Source organism: Myxocyprinus asiaticus, chromosome 33 (assembly GCF_019703515.2).
Source record: "Myxocyprinus asiaticus isolate MX2 ecotype Aquarium Trade chromosome 33, UBuf_Myxa_2, whole genome shotgun sequence".
NCBI classification, from domain to species: domain Eukaryota; kingdom Metazoa; phylum Chordata; class Actinopteri; order Cypriniformes; family Catostomidae; genus Myxocyprinus; species Myxocyprinus asiaticus.
In genome coordinates this window covers 18,440,093-18,454,087 of record NC_059376.1, presented here as the reverse complement: position 1 = coordinate 18,454,087, position 13,995 = coordinate 18,440,093, and the positions used below count along the sequence as shown (strand labels likewise).

The following is a 13,995-nucleotide window of genomic DNA, read 5'->3' as shown; positions in this document are numbered from 1 at the left end:
GGGGTTTGGTGCAGTTTTACATGAAAAACAGAGCATGTGTTGAATACAAGCAACAGTTGAAGAGAGAGTGTTGCAATGAGTGTTTCCCATGTGGCGGCAGTTATTATGTGGGCATTAAACGTATTGTTTGTTTGACATGATTTTGGGGTGAGCACCCCTCAGCTCCTCTGACTCAGCACTAAACTTGAGCTCCACTCCCTTTTATTATAAACTGTTTTAATAATCTATTAAAGCTCTATTATCAAAAATGGCACATAAACATTTGCACAGGCGTTAAGGTGTCACTGATCTGCTTCTCTTCAGCCGGGCACATTGTGCACTTCATTAAAAGAAACAAGCAGAGCTTTTATAAGCCAATTAAAGACAGGGAAAGAAGGAGTGCATTGGAACTGTGTATATCTGCGTCAGGCCAAGATTCCTTTAGTCTTCATAAAAGCATTTGTAGAGTGATTTTACCCCTTGGTTTGAAAGGTTATTAGCCCAGAGCTCATCTGAAGCCCAACTTAGAGGAGGAAGTTGGGACACAGTTGGGACTGAGGTTGCTTATTTGGTCCGTTAACATTTTCTAGCAACATCTGTAAAAGTACTAATTAGCTGTAACAATACTTAGCATGTTTCACTGTTACCTAAACTGCAAACAAGCATTAATGTGGTGTTTTTTAAATCAGATTTTAAAGGAAAAGTTCACCCAAAAATGAAAATTATTTACTCATGTTGCTCCAAACCCATACAACTTTCTTTCTTACCTGGAATACAAAAGGTGAATTTTTAAATACTTTTTGCTGGGTTTATTTGTCTTATAATGCAATTGAAGAGTTACTCTCATCTGTTAGGCTCAAAAAAAGGGCAAAAAACACCATAAAACCACAATAAAATAATCAGTACGACTCATTCTCTAATTCCAAGTCTTTTGAAGCAGTACGATCACTTTGTGTGTTCAACAGATTGGAATTGAAGTTGTTATTCACTATCAAATCAATCGTATATGACAGCTACTTCGATTAAGTCAAAACTCATTGCTATCAAAAAGTCCATAACAGTTATCAGCATTATTTTACCAGGCTGTATTTACACAAAGTCTGCCGTCAAATTGCGTTAACTATGATGTGGTTTTTTGTGAACACTAAAGTTGTTTATAAACTCAAAAATAAATGTATATTGTAAATAAATATACAATATACCTTGTATATTTATTTTAGAAAGAGAATGTAACATATTTTGCACTCACGCACGTGGTGGTCCCTCATCGCACTCTTCTCGCGTGTGTGTGTGAACACACATCTTTCCCATTAGAGGCTCAGTGAGAGGACCGCATGCAGGGCCGGTGATAATGAGTCTGTCCACTCTGTGCATTTCAACAGCTTCCCAACACATTCTTAAAACACACTCGTGTACACACAAATCACACAAATATTGTGATCAGTGTGATCAAATGTTAATACTTTTCTAATACTTGTCTCTTTAACCTTGTAGCTCAGACCACAATTGTGGGCCTCTTCTACCACAAAATGCACAACTACTACAAAAAAATCAGCCCTCTACAAACAAGGTGAAGTATGTGTGTGTGTTTCCTGTTCTACATGGTGTTCCTCCGACCATGTCTTTCACTCTCATCTGGGCCACTTAGCTCAGTGTCTGATACTCCCAGCCATTAAGTTGGCTGATAACAGTCTCTTCCCATGTTAACACAGCGGTGATCAGTACTCAAGTCACTTTATTTATTTTAGCTCAGCTCTGGGATTCAGCTGGCCTCCTTTTACATAACTGCACTGTTTAACAGAGCCAGGAGCTGCAGTGTGTAGCCAGGGTATATTCTTGTTAACATCCAAACATTTATGTGACTCCAAGGATAGACGATGAAATGTAGTTGACACAAAATCTTCTTGACTCTGTCAGCTAGTTTACTCTGGCAGGTATAAGATGGAGGATGCAGGATTTATAAAGTAATATAGCTGAATCTGGATGTGGCTGTTGGCTTAATGACCCTGGATTCTCAGAGTCTTAGTATAGTTGTATAGTTTGCAGACTTTATATTAAACAGCTGGGACTAAAAACAGTTCAAGGAACAAAAACGAAAACTAATTTTTTGGCAAATGGGAAAATGGGAACAAAGTCCCTTTCAATTGTTCTGGAGTGAAAACTTTATTTTTAAATTCTGGCAACCATTTAATAAAGTTACTATTTCATTCTGATAGTTTTTTCTTGAAGCCAAAGACAAAATTAATTTTAAACAGTAATTCGTTTGGAATTACACCATTTCTTGACATCCAAAAAATTAGGCTTTTCTGTTTTTAGCGGAACATGAAGCATGTGCTTTGATTCTGAAGGAAACATTGCATAATTTCTTTGCCAAACGCTGTGAATGTAGCCTTCCGTGACATGCTGAAGACCTTTTTGACAACTGCATTTAATTACTACACATAAATACACATAGTAACCACAACAATTCCAATAACATGGTTACTGTCATGGTTACAATATTATAGTAAAATCAAGGTTACTATACGGAAACTACAGTATTACTGTTGTAAAACAATGGTTAATTGTATCAGAACTATGATTTCTGCCAAGAAAACAATGGTGACAGCATTCCCCACTTCAGTCATGGCAACTACAATATTACTGTAGTAAAACCATGGTTACTATATGGCTACTACAGTATTACTACATAAAACCATGGTTATTTCTGTCAAACCATGATTTCTGCTAAGAAAACCATGGTGACAACGGTCCTTGTTATTACAGTCATGGTTATTACAGTATTACTATAGTAAAACCATGGTTAATTTTCGTTAGGGTCCTTAACTAAAAAAAAAAAACTTTCTCTAATTACTAACTCATCAATTTAACTTAATACCTGCATTATTATGCTACATGCATCAACAAAAAGTGCATTTCAAACTTAACTCAACGTATATTCAACATTCAGAATCTGCACATCACTATAGAAGAAATAAACTTGCTATTAAAATGAATACGAGAATGGATGTCGTAACGTGACTTGATTATTTTAATCATACGTGGAAATCCCACATCTTCATCAGTGGAGTAGGGCAACATAACGTTGGCTATGAACACTAAACACCCAAGCAGTTTAGGTCTTGTTTCTTGTCTGGCCAAACTAGCACCAAGTGCCTGTTTAAAGATGGAAGGGAGTGTGTCTGTGTGCAGTTTTGGGCTTACCTGCGGCTCTGTGAGCACTGCACGCTATATATCCTCAGGTGATGTCAGCGTAAATAACTAATCAATCATTGATGTATTACCAGTATATGGCACTCGCGTATGTCTGCAAACAGTGCCTGTTCTGTAAAAGTTTTTTGTCCATCGCTGTTGTAATTGACTGCATAAAGAAAAAGTTCCCAGACAGGAGACTTAAATGATGCAGGGGCTTCTATCTTGTGGCTTGTTTTCTCAGCTTGCCGTTTTGCCGACTAACACGTGCATCTGTTGAAAGTTGACCCACTTGAAACACAGGCGGAGTGTGTCCATCTACAGAGCCATACAGGTGTATTAGTGGTAGGGCTGCAACTAACGATTATTTTGATCATCGATTAATCTAACGATTATTAGAACGCTTATTCGCTATTATTGCAACAATTAATCATTAGCTCTTAACCGATTATTCAGCTTGTGCCCTGTCTTAAAAGGTTGTATTAAACGTGCTTACTAACAATAAAGAGGAAAAAAGAAGAAATGCACAGTGACACTTATTATTATTATTATTATTATTATTATTATTATTATAATTATTATGATTCAATAAATCGTGAGCCATCACATTATAATCTAGCTTCATTAAGCATGCACGCTCGAGGGACGAGCGTCCCCGCGACAGAGTGTGCATCAGCCGGGTGAAGTATCAATCTCTCCCCCTTAGATCGGGACAGTCGCGCAACTAATAGAAGAGGCGCTGACCGCACAGAGAAATGCCAATTTCGGAGTTTGTAGTTATTTACATGATCTGCTTCCATATTATTTGAACTTTAATAAAGCTATAATGCATTAAATATAACTGCATTTAAGATGTAATGCCGAGGTGTTTCCTTTAAAGAGCTCTGGCCCTGCTTATTCCACAGCGAGAGTGCTTCTGTATCTACTTATTTTGTATAATTCCCTCATACTTTGCGATCTACATCACCTTAAGTTGTTTGGAAAGTTTAGAGTGCATCTGGACTGTGAGCTGTGTAATTCTTCTTCTCCTCAGTCAGGCGCAATCTGCAGTGCTGCTCTAGTGCGTCATCATTAAAGTTTAATGTAATCTCATGTTACGTTAAATGAGATTAAACGACTATTCGACGTTGTCGATAACTTTGACTAATTGTTTCAGACCTAATTAGCAGACGTTACAAATGCGCATGTCTATTTGCGGCTTTATTTTCTTCGCCACACTGTATGATCCAAATGCGTTATTAAACTAGAGATGAACTGCAGAGCAAGTGCTTACGGAACTGTGGTTGGCGAACCATACAGTTAGTTTTTTTTTACCGAGAACCATTACACCCCTAGTTCCCACGCGTCCTGAAAATCCTAGAAAACCTAGAATTTTTCAATGCAGCTTTCCAGTCATGGAAAAGTCATAGAAAATGTGAAAAATACCTAAATGTCCTGGAAAAAAAAATTTTGTAGGCCCCTCGTATGCTGAAAACACCTCATCATGAGCATCATGCGTGCTCTGGGTAGAGTTGCTCCTATACCAAAATTTTGGCTTCGGTACCCTGGTACCTCAGTGTCTATACTAAATCAATACTATAACCAACAAATAAAAAGCCTCTGATTTTTATATGAAATTACACAGAAAATGACTTGATTAAAAGAACTGCGTAAAGTCTCACAGATAGAAATTATGCATTTTCCATTTAAATTTTTATGTTAATTTAAATATTAAATGTTATAATTAAATGTTATGATCAAATGGTGATTAATCAAATTGAGACATACAGCTTTAATCAAATAAAATATAAATCTTTTTTTTTTTTTTGTAAAATAAAAGGCTGCACAACAGAGCTTTACAGTGTTAATGAAAACATTAATGAAAAAAATTCTGATTAACTGTGGCTGCTATGACTGAATCACAACATGCTGATAATACACGTTTGTGATATTGCTTACGGATAATAATAATAATACAACCATTTAATATTATATAATTGTTATTGTGAGTATTATTGCTATTTTTTTGAATATTACATTTGTATACATTAGTTAAATTTTTTTGTCGTTAATTTCACGCATCCAGTTAAATAGTTTTCATTTTACCGGGACTTTATTTTGACAGACCTTTTGAGTTCTTCCTGTTTTTGACGGGTTAGTTATTTCAAGCTTCCCATTAATGCTGGGATACTCCCGTCGCGACTCTTGAGCTGAAATCTCTGAGCTGCACCGGAAGAGTTCATTTAAGTGTTCCGTTTATACTCTAAACACACTGCATGAAAATTAAGCACCAGTAGTGTGTGTTACGTTTGTGTGAGTGTGTGCGCATGCCAGAGCAGAGCTGCACCACCCATTGTTCATTCTGTAGCGTGCAGCGCATGCGATTATTTAATTAAATTACATCCTTCTGCTGTGTAATGATCACACTTGGCCATATCCAGAGGTTTGTTTGTTTGTTCTTCTTCAAATTTTCATTGATTTAATCTAAAAACTGTCACATCTCATATAATTTTGCTAATGACAGAATACTGTAATATGTTAACGAAATTATCGCAATACTTCGTTAGTACCAGTAAACCACGCAGCACTAGCTCTGGGTGTGTGTGTATGTGCGTTGTAGATGTCCTTTTCTGCATATCGCGGCGCCGTTTTGCGGCCCTCTTCAACCAGTCGCGGCCCGTTCGGCATAACGCGGTGGCCCGTTTCAGCTTGTTGCCGCCCGGTTCAGCCCTGTTTCGTGGCCAGACCACCGGGAAAAGTCCTGGTTCTCCCTATAGCCATTCCGCCCCTGCCTCTCATGTGTTTTTGCTTAAACATTGCAACCGTGTAGCACATAAAATCTCCTGGAAATGTCCTGTAAAATTGTGCCTTGAAAAGAGTAGGAACCCTGTATCAGTGCACCCATCAATCCATCTGTCTATTCATGTATTTGTTAATTTGTCTTTCTATTTTTCTGTCTGTATTGCCTGTTAATTATTACTTACGTTAATTGTTATTACAGATTAGATTTTTGTTCCATCCAGATAAGCTGTCATGAGCACAGTTTTCTTTGTTTGTTTTACAGAATCTGGAAAATTGTACAAGTGTGACTGATTGACTGTGACTGGCTTTTTGTCCGTACAGGATTAATGAGGCAGTTGATTTTAAAGATCACAAGATCCAAATGGCCAGTCATCTTATTTCCCTAAAGGTGGAGCCCTCACCTACCCTATCAATCAACCTGTCCACAGAACCTCTCATCAGGATCGTCCTCACTCACCAGCTGGTAGGAGAACATCACTTTTCTTTCCTCTTGCGTTATATTGTATATTTAGATTGGAGTGTGGGTACTTTTGTGAATGTGTCTGTTCTTATCATTTTGGTCTGATTGACAGATTGTTGTGGTTCTTTGGAGACCTTTATCTCACTAAAATCACCCCTTTGTGTTCCTTAAAATTGTACTGATATTATTAACACTTACGAAGGCGTGTTCTCAATATGTTGGAGGAAAACTTTCAAAACCATCTTACTTTTGCAGCCTCTTCATGATTTTGTTCTTTCGGCGAGCTATGGGAGCTATCGGAGAGCAGACATGCCAGCACTTACCATGGAAATCCATTTCGGTTTACATCATCCCTCACACTCATTTAATTTTTTCATTTCTGAAACACAGAGTGCATTTTGCCAAAAATAAAGTGGTTCAAACACTGGAACCATAAGCCTTGAGAGCTTTTGAAAAGGGAAAGATGATTTGGTTTAGGAGCTTATTTGGCGCGTGTGCGTGCAGATGCTACGGCTCAGTTGAGGATGGGTCCATCTGCCAAATTTCCATGGGAAACACATGAAAAATGGTCACAAAAGGCATGTAGACGAGTTAAGTAATACAGTATGCTTTTGGAGGGTATTCACTGTGGAAAAAAGACAGAAGAGGCGCTCAGTATAGCATTGGATTTCACACTTACTGTAAATGCAACACTACGTTCCACAGCTATCCATCAGCTTACCCACTTTTGACAGCTCACTGTGCCCTTTAGCATTATATAAGGCCTCCTAAACATTGCAGTCTGTCACAACCCTCTTAAACAAAGAGTTTTTTCTGAATCAAAAAAAGAAACTGAAGTCATCTGAGCCTGAAAATATGCACTCCCTTGCCACTATAACTCTCTCTCAACATTTTTTTTTTTTTTTTAATCACTTGTTATTTAATTGCACAGACGTTATATTTTCCCAGTATTTTTTTTTTTCTCATTGATCTTTTTAAAGAGCTTTTACAGCATTCAAATCAAAACCATGCTGATATGCATGTAACTGTATATAGACAGGCTTTTGTTTTGCTGGCTTACTCTTGATTTTGTGAGAGATGTTTATTTTCAGTCATTTTTGTTTGCAGCATAGCAAACAATGCTGCATCAAAAAACCATGCAAGCTTCAAACAATAATCCAGTTGTCCTGGTGCGTAGACTCAAAAATAGAATAATCAGAAGGTTAAAAAAAAAAAAGCATAGATGAAGGGGTGATTCCGAAAACGTTTTTGCACATCTTTTGATCTGTTGGGGCCTCTGTATAAATAAATTGATGTGAGATTTTTTTCCTACTTGCGAACTCATTGTTTTTTTACGTTAGAGTCATGTTTGTTTGAACAGACATTACTGCGTATGTGCATGTGGAAAATTATGTGGATGTCTTTGTACAAAGGACATTATGCCAAATGATAATAACCTGTTAAAAGACACCGATAGAAGATTATTTCGTCAGTTATTAAGGTTATGGTTGGGGTAAAATGAGGTAAAAAAAAAAAGATAAAATACCTCCTATTATTTGTTTGCCAATCCCTGACTGTATGACTCATTGACCTATATCTCACAGCTCTAAAGTATTTTGAGCTACAAATCAGGAAAAGTTTTATTTCCCCAGGTAGTTTCAATGAGGGACCAATTTATCTTGGGACACTGACTCCTGTCTATAGGACTGACCAGAACAGAGGCATTACTGTCTGGGCAGAGTTTCATGAGTAAAGTATGTTACCTTTCTGAATCTCTAGGTCAATAATCTGTCACTGTATGTGTGATGAAGTGCTGTGATAAGGCCATTTTAAGATAATACCCTCTGTGTTGTGTTTCAGCCAGTGGCTTATTAGGCAGAATGGCCCTGTTAAAAGGTTTGTGCATGCATGTGACAACACTGTTGTCTGTGCTTTTTGGAGAAGGTAAATTGATCATGAGTGACTTTACCCTGTGATAAGAGCATTGGGCTTGATTTGTGTTGATTTATTACCTCTTAACTACACTAGAGATGTGCAAAACTACATATTTCATAAACTGAATAGTCAATGGGTTGTCTGAACCACTTGTCGAATAACAGACAGGTATTCAGTAAGTAAAAAGGCTAAATAACTGTATTTAAATAACCTTCTCATTGCAAAATGCTACAAAAGTCCTCACAAGAAGATTGAGATATGTGTACAGTATTGATAATACATGATAATGGGAACTGCATGCAATTTGAATTCTGACATTAATTGTCTTGAGATTTTTTTTATTCAAGGAGGTGGATTTATTACAAAATAGGTGCTTTGATAACTGTAGCTTGTAGTTTAGGGATGGGTCAGGATCAGTAGCAATTGCTTTAAGACTGCACTCGAAGCCTGGCTTCCCCTAAAATTTCAAAAGAAATTCAGCAATGACGAGTTTTGCTTCTTTGGAAGTCAATGAGTTCCCAATCCCAAATGGACGGGACTTTGCAGCAAACAGCCAATAATTGAAACAGCGATGTATGTAATTAACAGCGTATGAAATTGAAAAGCACCACTGTCGTTTGATGATTGTCCAGGCAGCTCAGAGATATTTTGTGGTAAGTTGAGCTTAGTTGATTATTTTTGTCATGACATTTCACTGTTTGAGTAGTGGTTTGAGCAGCTTTGGGAGCAACATATTTTTGGACACCAAAAATAATAGTCTTTGCATCCCCACTTCAGTCGCCACTGGTAAGGATGCTCAACTATTCGTCCAACAACCATCTAGTCAGTTAATGAATGAGTTTCTGTACATTTGTATCTGAATATTTGTTTAGCTGCAAGGATTTGGGATAAATTTACAAACCCAATTTAGAGGGCTAATTAAGACTGTCAGCATGGTTAAACTTGCCAATTTGCATCTCTATATACATTCCCTTCTAAAAAAAAATACTAAGCTAAAAAGAAAATAATAAGAAAAATAAATAAATAAACTAGTCTACTTCATTCATTGTCCTAACCCCCAAGTTGTTGAGCAAGTAGTCAACCATCCTGAATAATCCTTAATATACACACAGACAAGGAGATGAATGGGGCGGAAGACAGTTTGAACATACAAGCAGAAAATCGCCTCTATGCTTCCTGCTTCTTCTCGTCTCTTCCCATGTTCTATCCTTGTTCAGCTCCCCTCTTTGCATCTCCTCACCTGTCCCCTCATCTTCTCTCAAATTCTCCACTGTCTCTCACTGCGGGATCACATGGTATGAGGTGAACAAATGGAAAGAATTATTTCATGTGGAATGCTGGCGGCGCTCAGTGTCGAAATCAAGCGGATTTAAAAAAGATTTCTGACAAGCTTGACTTTACTAACCTAATAAAGCTTAAGTGCTGCAGACACAAAACAGAGATAAGCTGCACACACTGAGTGGATGTCTGTTTGTACAATTACTCTAACCAGTACACTAACTAGACATAATGAAAAATGGTTTCAAAGCTGTTAATTTTAATTCCAAAGGACCTGACACCACCAAATCCATTGTGTATACAAAGCATCCTGGATTTTCTCATGAGTAATACAATTATTCATTTTTCCATGTTTGAGTGTTCATGTGCATGTGGTTTTGGGCTCTGTAAACTGTCTTTAAAGATTTCTGAGGGTGCATTACTTAACCACAAACAGTTTAGCTCCAAGAAGAATTTCCAGATTTGGTTTAAATATAATCACAGATTCACAGAACTATAATGGCTATTACAGCACATAAAATATCTCCCCAAATCTGACACACTTTTTGACGTATGACTTGGGACTTTTTGGTCTACTTCGTACAGTCAGGTTTTACCCTTTTTAAAAGTATAATAATAAGTGCTCCTGACTGCCAGATGCTTTTTATAACTTACACACACCCAGTTTCTCTGAGAACTTATTCACTCATGCGCTTACTTGCTCTCTCACTTGCTCACTCCCTCGCCCCACTATTCGCTCATTCACTCCCTCACTTGCTCATTTACACATTCACTCACTCATTTACTCACTCACTTATTCACTTGCTCGTTCACTTGTTCACACACTCAGTCTCACAACCACTCACTCATCATTCATTCATTCATTCACTCTCTTAATCGCTCACTCACTCACTCACTCATTCACCTTTGCACTCATTCACTTTCACTTACTTGTTCGCTCATTAATTCATTTGCTCACTCATTCTCTCTCTTTCTCTTTTTCACTCTCTCTCTCTTCCCCAGTCTCTCTCTGAGTTTTTCTTTGAGTTGGTCTGACTTGCTCTCTTTCTGTCTATATTTCTTCCTCCCTCACGCTTTCTCAGATGAATCTTTATAATCTATAGCAGATGGTCTGGCTCAAATCATCCTGTTGTAGCCAACGGCTGCGGATTGTGTGGCCTCCTCCTTCTCCCCTCTCTCCTTCTCTCTGTATCACTCTCTCTCTCTTCCTCTCCCTCTCCCTCTGCCATTCTTGCATTCTGAAAGCCTGAAAATTCCTTGAAATTAGCTTTTAAACAGTTGTTAAATTCTGCCTTGCCTTGTTACTCTTACCGTTAAATCTTCAGACCAATCTCGTGTTATGACTTGCAGCAAGCAATACATCTCAACTGTTATCTCTTGTAAGTTCTCTACTTCCTTACATAGTTTATTTCCTTACCGTTATGATAGAAATACCGTTAAACTTTTTAAACATCCCCAAATGATTACCTGAGCAGGCTGTTGTAAAGTTCCACTGCATTATTTGGCACTGATGGGTTCCAGGTTTCAGCGTTTCATCAAGGCCTGAACCATTTCCCAGTTTTTTCCAGAGTTCCGGTGGACAACTGGCTGACCCCCGGAGCACCTCTCTGGGTTTCTCTTCACACCACGCACAGCTATCATACAGATGATTTACACCCTCAGTCTCACCAACATCAGCTGAGTCTCACCAGAGTGATGTGTTAGAGTGCATACATGTGTGTTTTTACAGGCGGACTATCCCAAACACGTATGCATATACAGACGGTTATGCAGGCACACAGACGTGTAGTTGTCTTTCAAATCTTTCAAAATGTAAACACCAGGGACTATAAACGTTTCAAAAAATGAAAACCGAAAACGATTGAAATTTTTTGCAGAACGTAACCGAAAACGGGAACTAAGTAATTTTTCAGTTGTTCCGGAGTGAAAACGGTATTTTTGAGTGCTGGTAACCTGTTATAACCGGTTAATTTTGTTAATTTTTTCATGAAACCAAAAGCCAAAGGGTTTATCACAGTAAAATTTTGGAATTACACCACTTCGTCACTCTGCATCACACATTTCTTTGCCTAATTGAAAGATGTGGATGTAGCATTCTGTGAGTGATGACCTTTTTAACATGATATATTATTACTACATATACATGCATGGCTAATCCAGATACAAGGAAAACATTATTAGAGGTAAAAAGTACATTTACTAGTTGCTTTCAAATCTTCACTAAATTATTGTTAGATATGATGCATTCATACAGATTTGATGCTGCTGGGTTTTGACTGAGAAGCAGATCTGTAATAAAGATTATACTTGAATTAACTCTATACTGATAAATTACACTTATATTGATGAGGCAAGTGGCTTATTTTGGGCTTGTTTTTCCCGACAGCATTGCTTGTTTCTTTTACGAGATCCTGCAACACTGCAGCTGCAACTGGTACTTCACCTACCCTTTGTATTGTAATTTTAAAAAGAACATTATTAACCATTCTTTTATTTTGTTCTAACTGACTATCATTTGTAAAGGAGCCTGCGGAACTTCCGAACAAGAACGAAAAAAAAATGTTTTACTCCGAAAGAACCGAAATGAAAAGCATTTCATTTTTAGTCACTGGTATACACACACACACATACACATACACTGTAAAATAATAATAAAAGCACATACAAGGTATTTTATTATTCAATAGGGTTCATTCATTCCATTTAAACCAAGTATAAATAGATTATAAATACAGATATACTGTAGCTAAATTTAGGACTCAGACATCTGTTTTTTGTGATATTGTGAGAAAAAAAATTATGTTGTCAAAGTGTATTGCACATGTGCTAATACATTACACTGTTCTCATGTGAGTGATGCAAGTTTGAATTTGGCCCCATGCGATCCCTTGCATCACCACCCCCACCTCTTACTTACTATTATTGATATTTACTATTTATTATTATTTACAAAACTATCATTTCCTGTCCTTTCTCCATTGTATCAGTGAAAGTGGAGAAAAGGATAAAAGTAAGATTTAAAAAAAAATATTATGTCAAAATAAAGCAAATTTATAGATGAAAAGCTCTATGTATATTACGTCAAACAAATTTAGGTAGCAGTTATCCTGGCCTCACACTAACATTTTTTTTTTTTATAGGCACACCTCTGTACAGTTGGAAATTGATGTTTTTATTGAGATTGGAAGTTCATTAGTCTGTATTTTTCATGTACAGAAACAGTCTCTTGAAACAGCCCAGCCTGTCCATGGACGTAATTACACAGTAGAGCCAGCCTCTGAGTCTATGAATAGAAGGGGAGAGACGGAAAACCTACATTTACTTTTCTCCATTTATCTTCTCTGTTAAGGTTGGAACTTCATTCCTCGCTGTTTTTAAATCTAGACCAGCCAGGCTTTATTTAGATTGGGCTGTTCTTTAAATATACCCCAGTGCAGTGCCATTAACCAGCATACCCCAGGAAACCAATGACAGCGTGTTTCAGATGGTGTGTGTTTGGGTTTCTGTCAGAGACCATGTGAGAGAGTATGAGAGGAGATGTTTAGCAGAACATTTGTATGAGCATGTGCTTGTGTGTGTGTTGTAAGAGAATGATAAATATTATGTGACAAATAAGTGCATAAAGGAATAGCATAGTTCACCCCCCCCCCCCAAAAAAAATGTCACTCACCCTAATGTGAGTAAATCCAAACCTGTATGACTTTGTTTCTTCTGTAGACATCAAAAGGTGAATTAAAAAAAAAAAGTCTTCACATGAGTCAATAGTGACCGGTTTGTCAAGCTCGAAAATGTCATATTTTCATAATGTCATGTCATAATGTTTAGTCTCGAGATGCAATGAGAACCAATGAGGTTTGATGTTATTGTCATAGCCACCATATTGACCAGAGTCACTTTTCTCAAGTCTCACATGGCCAGCAAAATTCCCCATTTGTGTTTCACAAAAAAAAAGAAAGTTTTTTGGAGGATTTGAAGTGATATTAGGGGCAGTAAACAAAGACAGAATTTTCATTGTAGGGTGAACTATTCCTTTAACTCTTGGGTGTGTATGTTGTAGGCTTGTTTTTGTGTGTAAGTTTAATATAGGCTCTATTGTATTGCTAGCGCTCAGTTTTCCTTCAGTTAGTCATAAAGGCCAGGCATCAGGGGTCCCAACATCATAGACACAATACTCACACTCACTAAAGAGATGTCTGATGACCGATGAACCTGGACTAAACAACCAATATTAAATTGTGTAGTGTGATAACTAAACCCCATACGTCAACGGCAGAGAGATTACTTCCATCCATCCATTTCACCTGTGTGTGAAGTGTGGGAAAGTTTGGCACCTAAGTGAAGCTTTTGGGGGAACTTTAAATAAGACCCAAATAGAGCATAACTGTGAGGTT

The 13,995-nt window shown here is 37.4% G+C and overlaps 1 protein-coding gene across 1 annotated transcript in view; it reads left to right on the top strand.

The window, feature by feature from the left end:
* Positions 1-13,995, top strand: part of LOC127424132 (adhesion G-protein coupled receptor D1-like) — a 72,850-nt gene that overhangs the window by 24,479 nt on the left and 34,376 nt on the right. The window contains exons 12-13 of the mRNA XM_051669055.1: positions 1,474-1,549; positions 6,274-6,415. Of these exons, the coding sequence (XP_051525015.1) occupies positions 1,474-1,549; positions 6,274-6,415 (218 nt within the window). The remainder of the gene's footprint in view (positions 1-1,473; positions 1,550-6,273; positions 6,416-13,995) is intronic.